At 38.4% G+C, this 26,342-nt stretch overlaps 1 protein-coding gene across 1 annotated transcript; it reads right to left on the bottom strand.

Annotated features, from left to right (window-relative positions):
• Positions 1 to 10,445: 10,445 nt before the first annotated feature.
• Grx5 (Glutaredoxin 5) lies at positions 10,446 to 21,761 on the bottom strand. Its single transcript, XM_083112122.1, has 2 exons — positions 21,384 to 21,761; positions 10,446 to 10,759 (listed from the first exon to the last, which is right to left on the bottom strand). The coding sequence occupies exons 1-2, from the start codon at positions 21,628 to 21,630 to the stop codon at positions 10,566 to 10,568; spliced, it is 441 nt and encodes a 146-aa protein (XP_082968248.1). The 5' UTR covers positions 21,631 to 21,761; the 3' UTR covers positions 10,446 to 10,565.
• Positions 21,762 to 26,342: the final 4,581 nt, after the last annotated feature.

The raw sequence follows: 26,342 nt of genomic DNA, 5'->3' as shown, positions 1-26,342 counted from the left end.
CACCTGGGTTGTCAAGGGGAGAGAGGAAGTACCGTTTGTGCTTGTTCAATTTATCAGTTATTTTGGAGTTGGGTTTGTGCGCTACTTTGATGCCAAATGGGAGAAGGGCTTTGGCTATGCGGTTGGAAGTGGTGGGATGGTAGGGGAAGGCAAACCATTTATATTGGTCGCTGGGGGTTGGTTGTGGCTGGGCTGTTTGTGGATGGGTTGATTGTGGTAGGTTAGGGTGTCTGACCTGTATTTCCGCCTTACTGCACCAAGTGGAAAGTTGTGATTCAGTGTAGCCATGTTTCAGGGCTATTTCTGTGATGGTGGCTATCTCCTCTCGTAGATCCTCTTCTTTGCCACAGTAGGAGAAGGCTCTTCGATAAAAGTTTAGCCACACATTGGCTTTTTGCTTAGGGGGATGGCTGGAGAGAGCATGTATGTACTGGTTGCCTGCATCCGTTTTTCTGTAGACGGTGGTTGTGAATTTGTTAAGTGCACGGCTGATGGTGATGTCCAGGAACTTGATTTTACCAAGTTTTTCATGCTCTACGGTGAAGTTGAGCCTGGGGTGGATGCTATTTAGCTTGTTCACTAGGAGGTTGAGTTCTTCTGCCTTTTTGTATACAACTATTGTGTCGTCCGCGTACCTTCCATATTGGATGTGTTGTAGTTCTGGAGTGTGGAGTATCTCTTTTTCAGCCAGGTGCATGACGATGTTGGCTAAGGGAGCTGATAGCGGGTTGCCCATCGCAAGGCCCTCGGATTGGTTGTAGAATTTATCTTCAAACTGAAAGTAATTGTTTTTTAGACAAACTTCCAATAGCCTGGTTATCTCTTGTACCTCTAGGGCCGGGATTCTGTTAGTTGTCAGCCATCTTTCAACTGAAAGCAGTGCTAGGTCTATGGGGATTGAACTGTACATATCTACTATATCAATGCTGGCTAATTTTGCACTGTCAGCTTGCACTATTGAAGTTACCAGATTTTTAGCATCGGTACTGTTGCGGAACACGTATGTTAGTTTGTGGTTGAATTGAGATATTTTGTTTTTTAGCCAGTTTGTTAGGTGGACTGTGGGGTAATTGAAGCCAGCTATTATAAGTCGCATGGGGATTCCAGGTTTATGAGTTTTAGGAATGCCATAGGCAATGGCAGGTGAAGGGTGGGGGTTGTAGGAATTTGTGGTCTTGTTCACTAAGTATGTTCACTTGTAATACAAACATCGAGATTTCCAGATAAATGGAAATTATCCCAAATTTGTCCCATACCAAAAACATCAGATAAATCTCAAATTTCAAACTACAGACCAATTGCGATACTCTCTGCGCCAGCTAAACTATTAGAACAGATTCTTTATAAACATTTTTTTGCTCACGTAAAACCAATTCTCTCCTCGCACCAGCACGGATTCATACCAAAGAGATCTGTCGTGACGAACCTCGTAGAAATTTCAAACTTCATTTCCACCGAACTTGACAACAGAGGTCAGGTAGACGTTATATACACAGATTTCTGCAAAGCGTTTGACACTGTAAACCATGATATTCTCTTGAAAAAATTAGCATTTTGTAACTTCTCCTCTTCCCTCGTAGATTTAATGTGCTCGTATCTCAAAAACAGAAAACAATACGTAAATTATCAAGGTTGCTGCTCCGATGAATTTGTAGCTGGCTCAGGCGTACCTCAAGGTTCTAATCTTGGTCCCTTGTTGTATTTAATATTAATTAATGACCTACCAAAACAGCTTAGAAATTCCGAGAAACTCTTATTCGCTGACGATTTAAAATTCTATAGGAGCATTCACAATGAAGAAGATTCCATTAAATTACAAGAGGATATCGAAAATCTCAACGCATGGTGTAAAGCAAATAAAGTTAATCTTAACCATAAGAAATGCAGGGCCGTAACATTTACAGGCCATGTGACACGAATGGCAGAGGAAAGAATAGTTTACAGGATTCTTGTTGGGAAACCTGATGGTAAGAGACCAGTAGGAAGGCCAAGACGAAGATGGAGGGATAACGTTGAGATGGACCTAATAGAAATCTGTAAGGTTAGGAAAGATTGGATTGATCTTGCCCCGGATAGAAACAGATCGAAGGCTCGTGTTTCTGCAGCCATAAACCTTCTGGTTTAAGTATGCTAGAGAGTATAGTATAGTTTTGATTAGCTCTGCATTGAAATTCCAGAAGTGTCCTTTTTTATTTCATTACAATTTTTATATACCTGTCATCTTCAATTATCAATATGGCATACGAAATATCAAATTTATATTCGTTCTACTAATAAGAACAAATAACAATAATCACTACAATACCGAAGTGAATAAATTTTAATAAACCAGTTATGTATGTAAAAAGCTACAGAATTATTCAATTGCTAATGAGTGGGTTATCATATTTAGAAATCCTCTTTCGATACACAAATTTTGCCACCCGAATCAGCCGAAAATGTCGACAGAATCTGTAGATGTAGCTGAAGTAAAGAAAAAAAGTTGTCACGAAGTATCCAGATGATGATTTTGTTAGTTTGTTTTTAAGCCCACTCTTATGCTCAGATGGGCTAATCGGAACTAAGTCTACAGTTTAACGTGTAGTCCGAACCAGTGTGCATTGTGCTTCCACCAGGAGAGGCGGGAGTCTAACACATGACCATTGGGGGAAAGAACTCTCACCAAACGTGTCATTTTATCACAACAGAGGATGCGTCCATTTTAAGAGTGTGATTGCCTGAGACAAATTGAGACTTTCGGAAAACAATCATTGTTCACGGAATTAGCTGCCTTGATCCACCAATGAAACGCTGTGCAATTGAAACTACCACCTCAACTTTCTAAGAGGTACGAGCTAATGAAACTCCATTTTTGGAAGAGTAAGTCGTGGTTGATTAGATTAAAGTAACGAAGGGGCGAAAACAAATACATTCTGACACTCAAAATACAACCCCCTCATAAATTATTACTTTGACAGTGGTTCCAGACTCCAGAGACTAGTTGCCCTGAAAGAATAAAGTTTTCAGGGTATGCTGCACAGGTTGACATTCTAGTGTATTTGAAATGGTCAAGCCATACAACCCAAGTCATCTATATAAAATACATGAATTATTACTCTTACGGTGATGAACTTCGATGAATCCCTTGTGTCCTAAATCATTTTGTTGCCTCAAAAAATATGTTCATGTAACCATACGTGTGTTGCTTCTCCCGCATTAGTAACATGACAGTTCAGAAAACGAATAGCAACTTAGCTATTAATCTCTTCAATTCTGAACAGATTTTTCAATCTTACTTGTTTATTACTTATGAGTGATATTTTGTCAAAATAGTATTTTATTAGCCTAGGAATACTTCATGGACAATGAACAAAGAATTTGTTTTCCGTGTGTGTTTTAAATCATTCCTAATAAGATGTTCATTTTAATCCAAACATTCAGTGGCGGCGGTTAGGAGGAGCGGGAAGTGGAGGATGCAGTTCCCCAGCCACATTTTGCCCCCGCACTATGGCCTCTTTATGCTACCAAGAAAACGTTATATTGTCCTTGCCCCTTAAATGTTGGCACCCAATCGCCGCTACTACAAATGTCAGTTGTACAAACCTTGTAAGCTAAGAAAAGTGACCCCAAGGACTAAGAAAAGTCTTTCAGTTAAAAACTCATACGATGAAAATACTATGCTCAGGAACATGCATTTAAATTACGAGAAACTTCACGATTGTCTACCATCGCACTTTCTATCATTGTCGGTCCGGCTCCCGTGGAGGAGTGGTTAGCACATCGCGCTACGATGCCAGGGGTCCTGGGTTCAAATCCCAACCTGGGCATGGATGTTTGTGAGTGAGTGTCCATTCATCAATTTCAGCATGTCATCACTCATCCCCATCTTTGCAAATTAGCCAAAAGTGGCACAAAAAGCGAAGTAAAATAAAGCAAATCAATCAACCAGTCAAATCAATCTATCACTGTCGCCGAATACATAAAATCAAGTATGTCTTGTATTTGCAACACAAGCTTAAACCTAATTCACATTTATTTCACTGTATTAACATGCATGAAATAATGTGGTTAGAATGTATGGCTGCACAGGCTAAACACTTCCTTGAAATAATTGTGTCCATCAGAGACAAAGCGAAAGGAAATGGAACAAGATGGGAGGATATATTAGAAAATAATAAAGAGGAAACCCGGATAAGGAAAGGGAAAAGAAGTAAGAGGAGAATTGAGAGTGTAAGAGAGAGGGGATACATACGACTTACATACACGTATAAACTATAAATGGTCTTACATTTATACTGCCCACCCTAATCTATCAATATGGCGCTTCTGCCCACCCAGTCGAAAATTTCTGGTGCCGTCCCTGCTTATCAATGAGAATATGATCTATCTGATTATGAGTTTTACCATCTGGAGAAGACCAGGTATATTTATGGATATCTTTATGTTTAAAAGTGGTACTTTTCACAATTAAATTCTTTGAGGTTGCAAAAGTATCAATCTTATACCATTATCATTACTTAATTCATGAAGACTTTCTTTACCAATCGTGGGTTTAAATGTCTCTTCTTTGCCAATCTGTGCATTACAGTCACCTAACATGCACAAATATATTAACAATATAAAGTGTCTGTGTGATTCCAGTGTACCAAAAATTCTAATTCAATTCAATTAAACGATATATATATTTAAATTATTTAAATTAAGGTGCCAATTCACATACCCAAATTTGAAATACATCCACAAACACAAGTCACAAATGTTACGGGATATACAAATCTACAAAAAATTGTTAATTGTATAAAAATTTCAAACTCAAATTTTCATAATCAGCTTCAAGATATCTTCCATCTATTTGAATGAATTTGAATTGTTGTTGTTGTCCACTTTATGAACAGGAAGGCTAATCGGGATTGAACCTACAGTTTAAAGTTGGATCCAAAACACTGTGCCATGTGCCTCCATCAGGTAGACATTACCACTGTGCCATCAGGGAGGCCCTCTCTTCCGTCTACTATAGTCTGTTCTGCAAAGGATACTAACAAAGTAAATGGATTGAGAGAATTCTGTTTTATTTTCCACTTTGCTTTCTTTTCCTTCCTCGATAAAAGTAAAAGTAAACTGTGAAATCTTGCCTCAGGACATTTATAAATATGTATAAATTGAATAGGATTTGAATTAATAAAAGTTGCAATTTTTCACATCTACAGAGAATAATTCACGTAAAATATCCGGAAGTAATAATTCACATAGAATTTCTGGAATTCAAGGCATTCCCGACCAGTAGCCACCATTTTCTATCATGACCAGTTTAACTGAACATAACTCCTTTATATTTTATGAGGGGGGTGTTAAGGTACTTTTGACTCACTCTGTACATCATCATCTACTATATACAGGGCCGCCATTAGGGGTGTGCGATGTGTGCCTCCGCACAGGGCCTCGCACTTTCAAATCAGTTATTTGTTAATTTTTTGTGCAAACGCGATTGCACTCAAATAGAAGGAAGAAAAACATAATCGTTGTGAAAAGAAAAAATTGTGTCATAACAAAGTTGTATTTTTGGTAACGGACAACTCTGTCCTTTCTTGTCAAGTCACCAGTGAAAATTTGCCGACAAGAAACAGCGACCCATTTGTGACTCCAACTTACCTGGAATCCTGTCTAATGTTTGACCGAGGACAGGCATCATAAATGGTTATTTGTCTGGAAACTGAGGGGATAACAAATTTGAGGGTGTGCCGCTGCACCAAAAGACGAAAACAAGAGTCGGCATCAAATCCTTGAAGATCCGCTGGGCTCTTGACTACAACCCCTCATGTTTACAACCGCAGCAACTGTCTACCGAGTGTCTGATACCCCATTAGTGCAAAGCACGTAACGATCTTGTTTTCGAGAATAATGAGTAGGGGTGCGGATTTGTAGTCAGGAAAACCCTCTGAATCAAGTAGGCAAATAGGCATTTGGATAAAAAATGCATTTTTCTGTTTTTTGGCCTGATCGTGGCGACGATGATGAATTGTGGTTAGATGAAATTAGGAGAAAGTTGTTTTATATTAAAGAAATAAATTTAAGGATACCTATTATTGTGAAGTGGGCTCCCGCGAAGTCTACTGGTTAGCGCTCTAGTCTGGTGCAAGTGGTCCTGCCCGGGTTCGATTTCCAGTATGAACTCTCAAAATGTCGGTATTAACCCAGCATCAAGAGGACAATTAAGGAGCTACTTGAAAAGAAGCAGTACCGGGCTCCAGTCTCAAAAGCCAGAAAATAGTGGCGATGGATTTCGATGCACTCACCACGGGTCACACAAAGAAAAGTTGATTGGCAGGCTGTGCCCCTAAGATGGCCCTTGTGCCAAGAGTTGTTTGTAGCAGCATTACTGTGAAGAATTTCAAAATTATAGATAAGTTCAGTTCTTTTGCTTCACTCCTATCATCCTATTTTTTAATTCCTACTATTCAAATAAGTGGCCGCGGTGGCTCAGTCGGTAATGCATCTGACTGCCATGCTCAAGGTCCCGGGTTTGATACCCAGCTGGTTCAAATCCGGGAACTTTTCTAACGTTGGAAGCGGCCCCGGCACCCATCCAGTGTCGAAAGACATGGGTACCTGGGGGAAACCCTGGGGGGTAAAGGGCGGTCAGGGGCGAGATGCTGATCACATCACCCCCACCCATGACCGGATCAAGAAAGTGTGGGTCGTTACCCACACACCCCCTATACACCTTCATGGCGTGGGCTTGGATATTCCTTTGTGAGTATCCCTTCTTCAATTTTATATAAACATCATTCATGCTCATCGTTACGATTTAACTAGAGGTAGAAAAGTGACGTAAAATAAGAAAAGAAGACATAAATAATTTTGAGAACAGTCCCATTGCTGGCACAATCAATTTTGCCTGTCAGTGCTGATATTCCAAGCACTTCAGATTGTAAATAGCTCTTGTATAGCACTCTCATAAAAAGGTGAATGGCAAATTTTGAATTTGCCACTTCAAATTTGTCTTCTCAATAATTTTTTGCAACTTTTCGTTAGAAGGAAACATGGAAAACAATATCAGTTCTTTAATATTGCGTTTTACTGTACTTGGCAACAGTATTTATGTCTAAAACTTAGATATGAAATGAGAATCCTACAAAAATAGACCATAAGAAACACACGAATACAACAAAAAAAGAATTACACAAGATTATTTCCCTCCCTCTAGGAACAGGCCTCTCAAAGCAGGCTGTGTGCAGGTCGAAGTACTTGAGTTGGCATACTGCCCCCGCAGATGAAATAGAAGTAAAGATTTGGAGATATTAGTACTTTATTTTTATTGCCTCCCAGAAAAGGAACGTTTCCAGATTTTGCCCGATTTTACAACCATGCCGAAGTGTCAACAAATTTCAAGTCATTCTTGTTCGACACAGTAGTGCATACGGGTGTGTAGAATCGCAATTATAGGAAAGTCTAGATAATGGGACATATTTCATAAATTTGAATCTGGATTCGAAAAGGCTAAAAAAAAAGGGGAAAAAAAAGGACGAGTTTTAAAAAGTCACAAGGGTGCCTTCGAAAAATATTGTAGCCTGTAAATACAGTTTCAATTTCAAATTTTTCCACGATAAGCAAAAATAATGTAGATACACTTGACGTCAAGGGTTTTAGTGTTAGTGTTGATGGTGGTCTTACGGAATGTTTTTGTGATCCAAGTCGTGTGTACCAGTGGCGGCAGTGATCTTAAATGTAGCTCGTCTGTGAGCCAGAGCCAGGTGACAGACCACCTCTGCTGTTAGATCCATCCAGGTGAGTGGTCGTCAGTTTTAAACAGTTCCGAATTTGATTGAATCATTCAAAAGAGCTCTATTTGCATCATAAATCATGATTACCCAATTAATGGTGATAATTGACACTTTTCACCTGGACATTATAAGCTTGTTACACAAAATGCGGAAACGGTCGACAGAAGGTGGTTGGTGTTCTTGAAAAGGAAAGATAAGATTTTCTGTTTTTGTTGTAAGCTGTTTGGGAAGAAGGGTTGGGGCATGCTGGCAAATGAAGGCTGCCATGATTGGAGGCATTTAAGCTATCGACTACAAAACCATGAAATATCAGAAAGTCACTTTCAATGCCTTAAAAACTGGACCGAATGTGAATTTAGACTGCAGAAAAACATAACTACTGATGAGCAATAGGGACTGTTGATTTCACAGGAAAAGCAGCACTAGCGTAAGGTCTTGAAATGAATTCTGTATGTCATTAAGTATTTGGCATAGCCTAATCATGCATTACCGGGCCTGGAGCATAAACTATTCGCGGGACATATAATTATTATTATTCAATTTTTGTTCCTTAGTCTGAAGTACAGGTGTCATAATGTAAACACTATTACATTTTCATTTCGCTTTCATTCTGCTGAACGTCGTTGCCTTATAATCAATGTGTCCCAGGTTTGATACCAGGTGGAGGCACATGGCAAAGTGGTTCGGATCCCACTTTAAACTGTAGAGATACCTCAATCGGAATGGACCAAGTGCTATGAGAATTGGTTCAAACGTATGCAAAAGTGCATCGATCATCATCGAGAATAATTTGAAAATCAATAAAACAGTTTTCAATTTTTCCTTTTTTTTTTTGTTTTGTTTGTTATTCCGAATACATAAATAGCAACCCTTGTATTGTTACTTTAACTAAAAAGTAGCAATATTTAATCATATCCAATAACATATTAATTGTTTTCTTTACTTTTCATTGAATTTTGATACTGTAGAGAATTTGCATTTTTTCCATAATTTGTCATATTTCATTCTACAAGGGTTGATCAAATGAAAAGGTACGAAACGTCGTAACAACGGAATCGTTTATATAATACCGATGCCGCGATGGGAGAACGTAGCGTGATATGTAGGGGCGCGATTGTCGCCACGCGGCATCGGAGCATGCAGGGGAACGCGCATGCGCAGGAGAGAGCAGAGGCTCCGATACAGAGCGCCATCCAAGTGACACGGCAGTGCGTGTTCGGACAGGATGGCGTTAACATTGGCAAATTCGACTGTTGAGGAGCAGCGAGGCGTTATCAGTTTTCTGACAGCGGAAGGTGTTAAACCGGCCGATATTCATCGCCGGATGGTGAACGTTTACGGAGAAGACGAACGACCGGGGCTGCTCACGGAGGGTGTGGTTCTGCTCCATGATAACGCACATCCACACGTCTCCAGGGTCACACACGCGGAACTGGCCAGGTTCAAGTGGGAGCAGCTAGACCATCTGCCCTACAGTCCGGACTTATCCCCCTGTGACTTCCATGTGTTTGGTCCCCTGAAAAAGCATCTCAAAGGAAAGCGCTTCACCTCGGACGATGAACTCAAGGATGTTGTGAAGGACTGGGTCGCGTGACGGCCAAAGGAATTCTGGGAAAAAGGTATCATTCGGCTCGTTCATCAATGGGATCAATGTGCTCAGGCCTATGGAGGATACTTTGAATAAAGTATTCATTTACACCGACAGTGTCATTTTGTACCTTTTCATTTGATCAACCCTTGTATAAGTAAACAAACGTTAAGTATTTTTGATACAAATATTTGGAACACTATCTTTATGTAGTAGCTACTTTGTTTATGATTTCAGTAATTTTGGATATGTTTAAGTATGTCAAAATAAGATACGAATATCAGAGTAGTTACTTAATTTGAAGCACGAGCATCCTATAAACTCGTAAAAAAAAAAATCACACAAACTTTTATTTTTATCTAGCAGGGCTTCGGGTGAGTGCCCGAGTTGCCACCACCTATACTGCGTTTGTTAGAACCTGTCCTGTTTCCCGCGCTAGGGATCGCTCGACAGTTTTGGTGCCAATGAGAAACGAGGAAAAAATCGTCTGCTGGACAGCGAGAAGCGAATGGAAGCCAGAAGAGAGGCGCTTACGTAGACGCTGTTGCCACGTTGCATATTTTAATTGGCTGCCTGGCTTTGACTTACCCCAGCACCGAGAAAAGCCAGCCATCAGCTAGCATGGGAACCGGGACAGGTTGTAACAAACGCGGTATAGGGCAGGCTCTGGCTGTCATGATCCCCTTTCCGTATTTAGTGCATTTTCTGGCAGAAAAAAATACATATCAACAACAAGGGTAAATTTACAGTACATGGCTGCGAACACACAGGATTTTTTTTTCTAGGGCTTGTATCGCTAAAACAAGGTCTCAATCAGCAAAATAGTTGCAAAATTTTAAATTTCATTAGTGCTTAATGGCGATACTGGGAACGTGCACTCGTGCTTAACAATATGTAATAATTACACAATTCCAATAACCAGGTTGGCATTAGAGAAGAATTTTACGAGAAACAGCTATTATCGTTATTTTAACATTACATAACAGAAAGACCTCGCAGATGAAGCTCGCAATGGGCCTCGCGTTCCCTAACGGCGGCCCTGACTATATACACTTAACGTTGAATCTGAACAAGGTAATTAGAGTAGAAAAAAGCAGTTATAAACTAAAACTAGTAATTTATTTAACACTATAAACAATTTGAGACCAGCATTTATGTCAGGGAAATATATACAAGCAAACAATTGATCAACAGGAAAAAAAACCTTGCTACACATTTTACTTCAGTTTGGGATCGTTTATCCTTCCTGGCCCTTCTTTATCTGCTAGTGCAGATGATATCCCAACTTTATCTAATTCAGTGATGAGGTCACCACTCTGATGTAGCTGCAGCATTATGTCACAGCCTCCTATGAATTGACCACCTATGAACACCTGAGGTATTGTTGGCCAGTTGGAGTAATCCTTGATACCTAGAAGCAATTCAATAAAAATGTAATTATTTGTAATCAAATACACACAAGTTCAAACATACAAACATTTCAAAAGCAATTATATAATGGATATTAGAAGTAGTATTTAGCTATACAAGTACAGGGTGATGCTTATTGTTTCCACCAATATCAATTGGCACCCCTGTCAGAATGCAGGTGTGCATGTGAAGAAGTCTCCCATGCTTACAGTCGGGACGCGCAAGCAACCGGCATCGAACCACCCGCTCTGGTAGTGATGCGCCGTTGCCGGATTGACCTACTTCAGGATTTTCGCGAGTCCACAGAGACACGTGTAGGATTAAACATCTGGTTAAACAGTCAACAACAGGAACCTTCCATTGTTCTCATTCCGACTCTTTTCATATTTAAAGGAACAACGTTAACTACTTCTGTTCATTCATTCATTTTTTTGTTTTTACATACAGGTAGCTCGAAGCATTAATAACACATGCACCTAATGTATCATTAATGTTACAAAAATCGAGCAATTGCCAAGCGTTTCGTTGTAATTTATTGAACTCTGTATTGCCAGATCCACATGTGTCTCCCCGATGGTACAGTGGTAGGGTAAGCGTCATCGCCTTGTAATCAAGGAGTCCTGGGTTCGATGCCCTGTTGAGGCACATAGTGGTTCGGATCCCACTTCCAACTGTAGGTCCATTCCAGATTAGCCGTACTGTGCATAAAGTGGACTTTAAAACACCAATTCAATCAATCAATTCACACACAATTGATTTGTTCTTGAAAAATTCTTCTCCGTAATACAGTAACTCAGTTCTGTGAAATTCTGTTTTAGAGGTGAATTTTTCTACGTTCCGCAAAATATATTTTAAAAACGTGTTAACGAAACGGAGTTGTTTGTACGTAATTTGTTTATACGTAATTCACCCTAATTTTCAAGAAATACATTTCATTTGTACGTTCTGAAGCTTCAACAATCGCGGCGTGACAAAGAAGGCAAAGAGAGGCGGCATGAAATCAAAGGAGAACGATTTGCCACAGTGTTGTTCATAACACAAGACGCATTTTCTTTTGTTGGTAATTGTGATACGATACAACACAAGTAAAAAGATGCCGGTAGCTGATGCTTGCAATGTACCATAATAAAAACACAACAAAGGTTCTTTCAATGAAGATTTTCGGTTGCTGTGTAGAGCAGGAAGAGAAAATGTTCCATGCTTGCAAGAAAGTAAAATTCACACAGGAAGTTAACGTTAACCTAAAAGAAACTTCAGATTCAAACTTCTAGATTCGTTAATTTATCACTTTAAGATGGAAATAACATATATTAGCATACTGATACGTACGTGCTTAATTTCGCGTGACATTTTATTTTTTCCCGAGCTTGCCAACAGCTGATTAGTCTGTCCACCTGTTTGTGCGAACGTGGCAATGCAGAAAACCCCAGCCACATGGCAGCCAACGAGGAGACAGAATTTGGTCATGTTCTACCGTTCTGTGTTTTGACTGCACTCCGCTTCTTATTGCGGACCGACTGTAGGCAGGTGCAAGTCTCGCCATCAGTTTGCCATGGAATGTCACCTGTTGAGACACGAATCGTGGCAGTGGAGGTGTTAATCCGAAAAAGTTACATTCAGACAGCAGGCACTGCGATGACTGTCTAATGAGGGTTGCTATCAACCCGAGTCAAAGCATCTCAACATAATATGATGGCTCAGACAATAGAGAGCATGTCACTATGCAGAAACGGAGGTCTCCAGGTCGGAGGAGACACGTTCTCAGGCATCATGATGCTTCTCAGTGCAGTGCCCACTGCATCTCCTGAAAAGAACCCATTCGGATGAATTCCCCCACTGCCACGATTCATGTCTCAACAGGTGAAAACATTCAATGGCAAACTGCAAGACTTGCACCTGCCTAAGCATGAGAGACTTCTTCACATGCATCCCTGCATTCTGACAGGGTTACCAACTGACATTGGTAGATACAATATGCACCACCCAGTATGATCAGTATAAAATACACCTCTTATCTAGAAAGATCAAAACTTCCATAGCTTTCTCTAACAATGTACATAAAAAAAGCTCCTTCCAGGTTACGGTTCAATAATAATTCAATTTGCCCATGAGCAAATACATGTGGCCAACTGTATTGGAGTGTCCAATGATGAACCAAAGGTACTACGTTGATTTTTTTTCTTCTTTCACCTATTCCACCATTCATCGATGATTAATCTAAAAGAGGTACCCAAGTGACCTTAAACAGTCAAATCCAAGACACCATTGAGCTCTTGTTAGGCATGATAGTTTCTATGCGAGTGTTCATCATCAATTACATCTACCTACTCACCATTCATCCTCACTTTTGCAATTAGCAAAAAGTGGTAGAAAGGCAATGCTAAAGATAAATTCACATCAAATGCAAGCAAACGCCGGAATGCAATGGGTTGGTTGATTTGGTGTTTTAAATCCACTTTATGCACAGTAAGGCTAATCGGGACTGGACCTACAGTTTAAAGTGGGATCCGAACCACTATGTGCCTCCACCGGGAATTGATTACAAGGGCACGACGCTACCACTGGAATGCAACGGGTTTGCCTGTAATGAAGTACAGGCACATGTTATATAACATTCATTTCAGTGATTTATCCATTCGCACATGTAAACTTTCACTTAAACATATTGCTACATCAACTCTACAATTCTGCAAGAACTCCCGTTTAATAAACATTACAGGGGAGAGAGCAGGGGAACACTTTATGCCACTTTACCCACTTCACAACCTAAATTTTTTCACAGAGGCCCAAATTATGGTCACTTCGGCTTTAAATATACCTTTACATCCTCCTCCCAGACAGAAAATTCTGCACAAACCATGTCCTCTCATCTCACATTTAAAAAGGTCAAATAAATTAACTAACTAACTCTCTAGCCTTCTTAAACCCGAAGGTTCATGACTGCAGCAACACAGGCCTTCCATCTGTCCTTATCTTGAGCAAGATCTATATACTCTTTCCATCTCTACCAATTTCCTTTAGGTCCATCTCAACGTTGTCCCTCCATCTTCGTCTTGGCCTTCCTATAGGTCTCTTACCATCAGGTTTCCCAACAAGAATCCTGTGAACTCTTCTTTCCTCTCCCATTCGTGCCAGATGGCCTGCCCACCTAAGTCTTCTTGATTTAATTATTCTAATAATATCTGGACATGAATACAAATTATGTAGTTCTAAATTATGTAACCTTCTCCACTCAACTGTCTCCTCATCCCTTTTAGGTCCAAATATTTTCCTAAGGATCTTATTTTCAAATACTCTCAATTTATGTTCCTCTTTCAATGTAAGGGACCAAGTTTCACACCCATATAATACTACAGGCAAAATTACGGTTTTGCATATTTTAACTTTTAGTTTCTTAGATATTAAACGAGAAGACAAAAGTTTATGAAGAGAGAAGTAACATGGATTTCCTGAATTAAGCCTACTTTTTATTTCCTCTTTAATATAATTTTCATTTGTTAATATTACTCCTAAGTATTTCAATTTGGAAACTGTTTCAAACGAGTTGTTATCAATAATTAGATTTTGATTATTACCTAACACTTGGTTTCGGCCTGTAATCATATATTTAGTTTTCTCTTTGTTAACTTCCAAACCTATCTCTTTAGCAGTTTTGAAAAATATTTTATCAATATTCTTAATTGTATTTATACAGGGTGTCATTTTAATGGCACCCACGGACCACGGAAACGTATAGAGGACATCAAAACAAACAACTTTTCTCAGTAACATTTCTCTCGTTGGAGCGTCGTTTCGGCGCTACAGTCGTTCAAAAAAGCCCGTTTTGCTGCCTGAATACTGGCAACCACACACAACATTTGATTGCATTTGTGACGTCATATCCCGTCGTGAAGCGATGCGTTACAGGGTTGCCAAGAACACACATATTCTGTGAAAAATGACATAGCTACAATCAGCCAAATTATGTACCGTAAAACAAAACGAGAAAACACGTTCTGCAACCTAACAGGAAGTAAACAAACGATGCTAAAAATGGTAGAAAGGAAATAGAATTCAAATGGAAATGGTCATATCGAATTTTGTCTCAACTTAGATGTCAAATATTTGCAAATCTAGTTACCAAGTTGGCATCTACAATTTAGTCTATCCACTTCATCCTTCTGATACTAGTTGTCTGTGACACACTGAACAGATGACAAAATAGAAATGAAAGAACTCAAAATTCCAAAGGTAAGCAACACATAATATAATGTATGTTCAGGGCATTATGAGGCAAGTGACAAAAATTGTTGAAAATACAGGGATATAAATAGTAGTAAAACAAACTCTCCGACGACTGTGTTTATCTACGCACCGGATACACATGTAATAGTTTGCAACTCTGAACAGGGCAGTATATTCGTTACTGATTCATCATTAGATTGTTACTGTGGTTGTACGTGTTTTAGCCGTAATGTAACAATGTGAACCTCAGATACTTCCGTTACCACCACAAAGTACCACAAGGCATCTGGACACAAACCTGTAGATATCAACCTTGCTACGAGATTTGCAAATATTTGACATGTAGCTGGGCGTAAAGAACCACATGTAAGTTGTAAGTACAATAAAATTTATTGTTGTTCATATTTGACATGTAGTCTGAGACAAAATCCGATATTGACTCTTCATTTTGAATACGTCTTTACCATTTCTGATATCGTTGGTTCACTCCCCCCTTCCCCTGAGATGACTGCTAATCTTCTGGCTGGTAGGCTATGATGTTCGGTTTACTGGACGCGTATCTAGCTTCGTTTTACAGCTAATAATGTGGTTGGTAGTTTGTCATTTTTCACAAAACTTGTGTGTTCCTTGCAACCCTACCATGTGCTGTTTCGCCGCAGGAAATGACGTCACAGATACGATCAAATGTTGTGTTGGGTTGCCAGCATCCAGGCGGCAAAACGGTCTTTCTTGAACGGCTGTAGCGTAGAATTGATGCACCAACGTGAAAAATTTTACTGAGAAAAGTTGTTTATTTTGATGTCCTCTACACGAATCTGTGGTCCGTGGGCGCTATTAAAATGACACCCTGTATAATCCCCTAATAAGTCTACATCATCTGCATATGCTAACAACTGAGTCATACCATTTAATTTTAGACCTTCGTTAGTTTCTTTTACCTTCCTAACAGCATATTCTAAGGCAAAATTAAAGAGTGATGGAGATAATGCATCTCCTTGTTTTAACCCATAATGAATTGTAAATTTGTCAGACACATTAATACCTACACGAATTTTACTTTCTGTTTCACTGGTGCATACTTTTATCATACTAACAAGCTTCTTAGGTATTCCAAACTCGACTAATATATTATATAATTTATCTCTTTTGACCAAATCATATGCTTTTTTTAAATCAATGAATAGCTGATGGACATTTTGATTATATTCCTACTTTTTTCAAGTGTCTGTCTGATGTGAAAAATTTGATCTGTAGTTGATCTGTTACGTTTAAATTCACATTGATAATCACCTATAATTTCATTAGCATATGGGGTTAGTCTTGTTAAAATAATGTTAGATAATATTTTATATGTTGTTGACAGTGGAGAAATTCCACGGTAATTATTGCAGTTCATTTTATCACCTTTTTTAAACACAGGAACAATTATAGATTTTTCCACTGTTGAGGTATTTTTTCTTTATTCCATATTAAACAAATTAATTTATGAATTTGACATATTAACGAATTTCCACCATATTTAAGTAACTCAGCTGGTATTAAATCAATGCCAGGTGCTTTGTTATTCTTTAGCCTTTTAATAGCATATTTAACTGCAGTCAAGTTAGGTTCTGGAACTAAAGGTTCTGCTGTGTGTACTTCATTTACTTCTGATTTATCTCCTACATGAACATTTAAAAGATCATTAAAGCAGATCTCCCATCTATTTAGAATATTGCTTGGGTCAGCTAGAAAATCACCGTCTCTATCTTTTATCAAGTTTACCTTAGGTTGCCACCCCTTTCTAAACTCATTTACACCTTTATATAAATCTCTGATATTTTTGTTTTTGCTGTTTGTTTCAATTTCGTTAATTTTGCTTTTCAAGTAATCTCTTTTTTTACTTCTAAACGTGCGGTTAAGTTCTCGCTTTATTCTATTATAATTGCTTAGATTTGTACCATCAGAGTTATTTAACCACCTAAGTCTAGCCTGATTTCTCATTTCTATTAGATTATGACATTCATTATCAAACCATGGCTTACTTTTTCTTGGTTTATGGTATCCTATACTTTCTTTAGCTGCTGATTCTATTGCATTACGTATGTGCTCCCAATTCTTATTTACGTCTGTTTCATTTATATTTTCATCATCATTTAAATCCTGCAAAACATCAAATCTATTTGACAGTTTAATTTGGTAATCTTTCTTAATTCTTTCATCAGCAAATTTTCCTGTATTAAATTTTAGAACTTTTAGATTTTGTTGCTTATGATTAGTCACTGAGAGTCTTTCTCATAATTTAGCAATTACTAAATAATGGTCACTGGCACAGTCAGCACCTCTATGTGTACGAACGTCAATTATACTAGTATGCCTTCTCTTATCAATGAGAATATGATCTATCTGATTATGAGTTTTACCATCTGGAGAAGACCAGGTATATTTATGGATATCTTTATGTTTAAAAGTGGTACTTTTCACAATTAAATTCTTTGAGGTAGCAAAAGTAATCAATCTTATACCATTATTATTACTTAATTCATGAAGACTTTCTTTATCAATCGTGGGTTTAAATGTCTCTTCTTTGCCAATCTGTGCATTACAGTCACCTAACAGAACTTTCATATCATACTGAGAAAATTTATCAAAGACCTGTTCTAGCTCTGTATAAAAATCATCTTTAGTATTATCATCTTTATCTTCTGTTGGAGCATGTATGTTTATTAACATAATTTTACACCACCTACCCTGTAAAACTGCATATGATATCCTATCATTAATAAATTCTACTGTTTTAAGAGCCGAGATAATTCTATTATTTATGAAAAAGCATGTTCCAAAATTATGATTTTCAGTACCACCATAGAAAAAAGTATAATTTTTAGTTTTACAATTCCCTTCTCCTGGCCACCTAACTTCCTGGACAGCTACTACATCTAATTTATACTTAACTATCTCATTAACTGTACACTGAAATGCCCCAGGCCGGTAAAGGCTCAGAACATTCCACGTGCCTAATTTAATATCCCTATTCCTAATGTAGATCTTATCCTTAGTCCAGGGACCTCCCAAAGTAGTCCCCACCTGGAGATCCGAATGGGGGACTATTTTACCTCCGGAATATTTTACCTTGGGAACATCCATGGCCTTATATTTCTGTTTCTTGACATTTTTTTTACAGCGCAGAGTTGTCAGCTCTACGCCTAACCCCCAATATGAATGAAGGACCGCACCTGTCGTTGGTCAGCAGATCCCTCGGATCTAGCTGGGAGGATCACATTGTAGTCCACCAACCATACCCCACTTCTGCCGATTGTGGGACGCTCATAGAGCCATGACAGAACAGCTCTGTAAATCCCAACAGAGCAAAATGTTGACCATTTCACTCTGTTGGTTGACTAACTGCAGTGAACAAGTCACTGGGCGATGAGGTCGTCACATCCCTATGCCACAAGGTCAAATAAATTACTGATGCTTCTCTATATATATATATAGTTTGATTCCGTGATTTAACCTGCATACCTTCAATATACTCAAGTGTTCACCTATATATATATATTGTATATTCGTATTGCAACATTCCGTACAGTTCTTATATGGTCGCTTTGCCTCACCCTGCTAAAAATGGCCTTTACCTTCTTCATGAATTGATTGATTGATTTTACTTTGCTTTTCTGTCACTTTAGGCTACCATACTAGCAAAGATGAGGATGAGTGATATGATGAAACTTATGAAGGTGCATACACAAACACACATGGCCACGCTGGAATTTGAATGCAGGACACCTGACATTGAAGCACATTGTGATAACCAGTCCATCATGGAGGTTGGCTCTTCATGAATTGAAAAGTTGACAAAAAAGTTGTCATGATGCACATGTGAGCAAGAAGTTGACAGAGCATGGACCTTATACTCTACACTTGTGTATAGATATCACCGAAACGACTTAGGAATTGTTGGTAATAAAATCAAGCTATTCTCTTACCACATCTATTTGCCATAAGTTAACTGCAGCACATATCATAAATGCTTTTTTCTCATTTATAATGCCTGGCACAGTTACAGCAAGACAAAGCTATAGACGTGATAGATTGTCCCTTGTCTATTTTGTGAGAAATCTCTTAACCTTGTTTTTTAATATAACGAGTACAGTATGCGTTCATTGATGTTTCAGTGCTTTTTGTGTCATGTCTATCATTAAATCAGAAAAATAAATATGCCATTATAAATATTACCACTGTTCCTAGCCAAAGTTGGTACTACTTTACTATAGGTGAGACACCTATAAATCATTTATTTCGCACTTTTTTACATTGCTAACGTACTATTCTGCATTGTGGAACATTTATTTAGGTGAAATAATGAATTTCTAACGAAAATAATGTCTATTTCTTACATTAACGAGTACTTACTGTTCTTACTTATTTCCACACACAATATGGCAATAGCTTAGCCATTCATCGTGCATTGTGCCAGTGTTTTGTCCATTTGGAGTGTGCATGCAGTGTTGCAACCTTGTTTACCGAAGAATACCTACTTTCGTGCCTGGATTTTTTCACGAAAAAAGTTCAATGTTTGACATAAAGAATAATTATTAAACCTTTGGCCTTAGCCCCAAAAACCATTGATGTTAGCCCCACAAACCATTGACATTAGCCCCAAAAACCATCCATGGGTAGCCACACAAACCATTGACATTAGTCCCAATAATTCACGATAGCCCAACGAACCATCACGGGGACGAGGTATACCTACGAGGTTAGTTTAGGCCTGTTAGGTTAGGTTCCATTAGCACTCATTTTGTTCAATTTAGGATATACGGACAACATCGGTTTTTTTCTCTCGATGAAAGAAAATACACGGAATTCTTTTGAATTTTAATTTTCCATGTCCTGCATTACACTTCTTTCTTCACGATTCAGTGCTGAATTAAAAATTCAACGGCATCTTCCACACCTGGCAACAATTTCACGGCACATCCTCAACACGTCATCTTGTAGCGATAACGCGTAGTTTGAAACACTGACTATGAGGTTTACGTCATCTAACACACGGAACATTGTGCTCTCATGCAGAAAGCAAATGGCGGCAGCAACAACAGCATGTCGGACATAGATTTTCGCAGAAAACAACATGCATTCACATTAAAATGGATCAAAACTACATTCACGAACTTCAAAAACGCTACAGAAAATGATTTGCGTAAGTACTTTCTCCTGTAAATTTGAAAAAATCCGTCACACCTATAGTAAAGTGTTACCATATTATTAGAGATTTTCAAGTAAAGCTTTCTTTTGTTGAATTAATGCGGTGTGTGTGTTGTGTGTATGCCATTGTTTATGTAATCATTCTCATTCTCAGAGAACATCATACCTTCATACAGTTTCGTCGGTGGTTAAAATGGCGTGATTTTTCCAATCCAGGGTGAAATATGAATGGTATTTGAAAGGCAAGAACTGTGTTTATGGCTAGCGTTATGTGAATTTTATGCTACTCTTTACATCCTGATGCTTTGCAACGTAACTCTGTAAGTAATCAGAAGCCATGCAGTATACGATTATAGACACGAATAGAACTGGGTTTACTTAGAAAACGCACGTTATGATAATATTGCATTACACAATCAAATCATGAACCTTAATTTCCTCTTTGGTAAATGTCTGTTATATCGGAGACACATTTCTTCATGTTTACAGAAGAAACTACTTACGGAAATGAGTTTCTGTAGTATTTTGAAAGTTCGTGGAGGTATTTTCTCACCTCAGAATGCTGCACAACAAGAGATAAGCACTTTTGATATAATAAACTTGCATTTTGTGCAAAGCGACAACATTATGCCGTTGTTTCCATTATGTACCTGCAGATGGCGCAAGCGTCGAAGGTCACATGGTCTCGCCAGTGTTTCCAAACGTGCCTTTTTTTACCAGAATTTTTTTTTAACTATGCTTACCTAACCTAACCCAACCTAACCTAACCTTGCCGGAAATGGTTCGTGGGGCTATCGTGAATGGTTTTTGGGGCTATCGTGAATGTTTTTGGGGCTATTGTGAATGGTTTTTGAGGCTATCCGTCAATGGTTTGTGATGACATAATGAACACGAAAGTAGGTATTTTTCGGTTAAGAAGGTTGAAACACTGCATACCCACTCCAAATCGACAAAACACAAGCACGACGCGCGATGATCCACAGCTGTGCGCGCCATATTGTATGTTCCGCAACGGAAGAAAGGACCCAAAAGAATTACTCGTAATGTGAAAAATCGAAGTTATTTTTGTGTAAAAAGTATAATGGCACCTTCAACTACGTTCCGCAATACACAATTGGTAAGCACGAACCATTCAAAACTGAAAATATCCGATAGAAATGTGTCTCCGATATAACAGACATTTACCATTTCTTTTAGAAAAAAATACCAACCTTGTCTCACATGGTCATCTTTCAAAACATCATGTGCGTCATACTTTACTCCATGCATTCTGAAAATCTGCACCACGGCGTTACTAAACCCACATCTAGGATCGTCAGGTACACCTTTCATAAACACTACAACTTTATTGTTGTTAACCAACTTATCAAAGTTAATATTTCCATGATGACAATACCATCGTACATTAGAAAATATTGCTGGCTGCTTCAATACAATTCTTGACCAAGCGAAAGACATACCACACTTTGAAATTCTCAAAATTTCATCACAAATTTACTTTAGTTTGCTGAAATGAAAGCGACTGCTCCCGGCTAATCGAATTAAATTGTCCCTAACCGTTCAGTAACTTACAAATTTATATTTTTCCCCAAACATATGAATAATTTATATTGGGAAAAGGACTTGTAACTTTAAATATATCGCAAATATTATAAAATATATAAATTAAAAATATTGAAAACTGATAGAAACTTAGCAATCAAAAAGCATCCTATTCTATTACCAGTTGTAATGTGATGCGTGATATTTCGTGTGGTCCCATATGAATACATCTTTGTGATTAGGCCGAGACTGCTGTCACGCACGTATCAGCAGTAAGAATAAGCATCAAATTTGCTCCTGCCACGTAATTAGTCTACTAAGAGGATGTTACCTATGATGTTACAAGCCTTAAGAACAGATGAAGACGAGAAAAATGCAACTTCATGATTAGTGGGAATGAATGTATAGGTAATTTAGAACTTTTTTCTCCAAAATCTAGAGGAAAAGGACGTAAAAAATACAAAAAAAAGACGGATTCTGTCAGTGGCGTGCCCAAGGAGGGGTTTGGTGGGGGTTATAACCCCCCTTGGCTCAGTACTTCTAAAAAAGAACATCAAAGGTTGGAAAAGATGGTGAAATGAGGGCTGGCTACCAGAAAATATGTACATAACCTCTTCCTTCCGAAAATCCTGGGCACGCCACTGGATTCTGTGATATATTTATGGAGAGATGTTACCATAGAATAGTTAAATTATAGAAGGGGAAGCTATATTTGAACCTCGCTGCGCTTGGAAATTGCAGTTCCGTAGGTGGTCAATAGATGGCGCGGCCGTCTTCTTTTGCTACTCTGAGTAAATAGGGGGAGAGCTCTTTCGGTGACAGTCACGTGGGTTCCAAACGTCCTTATTGGTCAGATCTCTGTATCCCAGCAAGGCTGTTACCAATGGCAAGGTTGTTTTTTTTCGCTGGCGCTGGTTCGCTTCCAGCACCGCTGTTAGTTACTTGTGGGGTGGGAAGCAGGGTTGGCAAAATTTGTGTTTTTTTTAAAAAGAACAAAACAAACTTTTTTTGTTTAAAACATGTTTTTTTTGTTTTAAACATAGTTTTAAACATGAGTTTAAAAAAAACATGTTTTAAACAAAAGAAAATCAATCTTTTCCCAGTAAATTATAGTTAAAGTCGTTAAAAAAAATTAGTGGTGTGCGGGATACCGAAGAGTCGGGACCGGGATCTGGAAAAAAAAAATCCGACTTTTCGGGTTCCCGAGCAGTTAGTTTTTGTACCAGAAGTGCAAAAATAAGCATTTAAGATGAAAATTACGTGTAGAATTCGAGATTTTCAGAGCTTCGGGAAATTTCAATCATTTCCCGTCCCGAAAATTTCCTGGCTTTGTCGGGAAATGGCGAATATTTCCCGTCCCGAATGTCGGGATTTAAAAAAATTTCACGTCCGACCAAAAAAAAAAAATATCTCGCACACCCCATAGAAAAAAGCTAATTTTTATGAAACTATATTACTGAAGTACAGTGGCTGCAAGGACAGTTTATATCCCTTTGGAGATAATTTTTACCATACTGGAGGGAAGGGGTGTGCGGGACAGAATATTTTGGGTTGGGACGGGAAATTCATCAAATCCTGACATTCGGGGAAAATTCTAAATTTCCCGACAAGGTCGGGAAATGTTTGGGACGGGATATGTTCGAAATTTCCCGAAGCTCTTGAAATCTCGAATGCTACACATAATTTTCATCTTAAGTGTTTGTTTTTGCACTTCTGGTACAAAACTAACAATTTCCGATACGTTCCAGACATTCATTTACAATGAAGAAAATGTCGAAAATTGACGACTTTTTAAAATGACCATTCTGTATTTCCCTACTGCTTGGGACCCCGAAAAGTCGGGATCGGGACGGGATTCCCCCCCCCCCCCCGGTTCCCGGTACCGACTTTTCGGGATCCCGCACACCTCTACTGCAGGGACAAAAGTAGGGGGTGATAGCACTCTTTTTCCGCCACTGCTGAACTAGGTTAGGATTCATATTCATGTTAATTTAAAGGAAGTAAATATTATAGAATCACTACCTTCGTCGTGGAAAAATGAGGGTGAAATATTTCCTGCTATCTGAACAGTTTATATAGGAGAAAAAAACCTGCAGTGTCATAATAGATTCTCCAGATCAATTTATCTATCCAAAGTACAAAATTGTGTTACCAAAAGTAAGCGTCTGCGCTTCATTCAGTTATACAAACCAATGAATCATATCGCAAGAGAAAAAAAAATCACGTCATGATCAAAATCACGCATTGTGTATTCAGATACTTCCACCAGCCTCAAACTTACAGGACGGTACGAAACAAAGATCTGAGAAGTTTCTCGCACAACAGTTTTGCTACCTTGTGCATACATAGCTAGCCTGCCTAACAGGCATTTAGCCAAAATTAAAAAACTTTCTCCCGTGATGTCAGAACATAAGGTTGCTCAAGTGTTGCGCGATAAGTGAGACCCGTAAAGCAGGGATTAATTGACACTGATCCAATGAAAAGACAGGGTTGCCAAACAAAATAAAATATCACAGACTATAAAATGTCATGTACCAAAATGTGTTTTAAACACTTCTAAAAAAAACATGTTTAAAACACATTGTTTTAAACGTTTAAAACATTTGTAAAAAAAACAAAGCCGTGTGTTTTAAACGTTTAAAACACTTTTGTTTTAAACATGCCAACCCTGGTGGGAAGGGATGTGATGGGATCGGATGGGATGGGTAATGAGTTTCCGCCACCGCAAAGTTCTTACGAATCTTTTACATGAAAGTAAGGTTGCCTTTCCTACGTTAATTGTCAACAGATTCTCTGAGTGTTTATTTGAAGGCGAAATTTGGAAAGTAAAATGTAGGCATTTTCAACTGGCGCCTGAATTTTCAAATTCAGTTCTCAAGAAACTATTTTTTTTAAAAATATTTCATTTTCACTTGTGGAAATTTCCATTACCACTTTTGAAATAACGAGTACAGTGTGTGTTTTCTGCATCGTGTATCATTAAATCAGAATAACACACACCAATAAATTCTTGAGATTTACTTGAAAGTAAGACTTCGACCATATCACTAACACTAAACCCCATGGTTTCAAGTGTATCGACATTATTTTCATTTATCAGTCGGGGCGAAATCTGAAACGTTACTAAAGGTAGTAACAGTTTTTCGAAGACACCCTTCTGACTTTTTAAAACATGTCTCTTTTTTTTCCTTTTCTTCTAGCCTTTCGGTATCCTGATTCAAATTTACGAAATTTCCTTCGTTCCCTAGAAATTTAATTTCTTCATATAATTCCGATTCTACACATTCGCACACACTACTGTCTCAAACAAGAATGACTTGAAGATTGTTGGCACTCTGGCATAGTTGTAAAATCTGGCAAAATGCTCCTTCCTTCCCGTCTGCGGGAAACTTCATTCTCCTAACCAAGCAATTTGCACTGGAATTCCAAATGATAAGGGCCCTCAGTAGCACTGAGCAAAAGAATAAAATACGATAACTCATAACTGAAGTACAAACTGGTGGCGGCGAATTCGATGCACCGGCGCAACAATCATTTCTTGACTGCAACAATCTTTACTCGCCCCCGCCGCACAAGAAATGAAAATGAAGTGAATTACATGATTCACATAATTTTTGTCTCACATGGCTCGAAATAAAATCATTTCTTTAAGATAGGGTGACCATTCGTCTCGTTTTGACCTGGACAGTCCCGTTTCATAGGCGTGTTCCAGTCGTCCCGTCGATATTATACAAAAAAAAAAAAAACATTATTTATCCCGTTTTATTAAAGTCAAGGAGTTAACTTGAAAACCAAGTCTAAATTTGTGCGACATTCTTAAAAAGAATGAATTCCTGTGTCTTGACAGAAATTCAAAAGACAAATCCGGCGTTTTGTGTTAGATATTGATAGCTATGTGATGCAACTTTTTCGGGAAGCTTTATTAACGGTTAGTGAAGAATAAAGTTGTTCTCAAGAAGATTGGTTCTTATGCAAATACTTCTGGCACTCGTCAACTTCAGCGTAGGACTAACATCAAAGGTTGATCAGAAGAGTCCAGAAACTCTATGTAGTCAAACCGAGATTATAGAAATTAGTAGCCCTTGACAACAAGAGATCATATTTTACATAGATATTGTTCATGATGTATGATTTATGTGATCCATACTATAATAAATAATAAAAAATGGTAAAGTGCTCCCCTGTGCCATAAAGGCGTATAGGGGGTGTGGAGTTAAGGCTCCACACTTTTTCTCAACATTCGTACATATCAGTTTTTCTCTATATTCTCGGTTTTCTCATTTTACAGACAACATAAACATCCAAGTCCTAGCCGGGATTCGAACCCGGGACCCCTGGCTTCTTAAGCGCGCTATGCTAACCACTCCGCCACGGAGGCCGACCACCGACTGAGCTGCCGCGGCTACTATAATCAACAATAATAATAATAATAATAATACGTTAGTGACAATAATTTTATAATTAGGCCTAACCAATTTTTCAGGAGGGAGTAAAGTGACCGCCTTGGAATGTCCCGTTTTTGGGTTAAAATATTATGATAACCCTACTTTAAGAGCAACATCAAAACGTAGTTGACTATGATTTTATCTTTAAATTTTTGCAGCTTTTAAAAATTACGATATACTATT

This window comes from Lepisma saccharinum, chromosome 25, assembly GCF_977018435.1.
Source record: "Lepisma saccharinum chromosome 25, izLepSacc3.1, whole genome shotgun sequence".
Lineage (NCBI taxonomy): Eukaryota > Metazoa > Arthropoda > Insecta > Zygentoma > Lepismatidae > Lepisma > Lepisma saccharinum.
Note: the sequence above shows the minus strand (reverse complement) of the source record. Positions and strands in the feature narration are given on the sequence as shown.

Coding starts and splice junctions, on each gene's coding strand:
- Grx5 (XM_083112122.1), bottom strand. CDS start 21,630: ATGTCTTTCGCTTGGTCAAGAATTGTATTGAAGCAGCCAGCAATATTT. Junction 10,760..21,383: donor AGATGACCATGTGAGACAAG/GTTGGTATTTTT, acceptor AATTGCTTCTAG/GTATCAAGGATTACTCCAAC.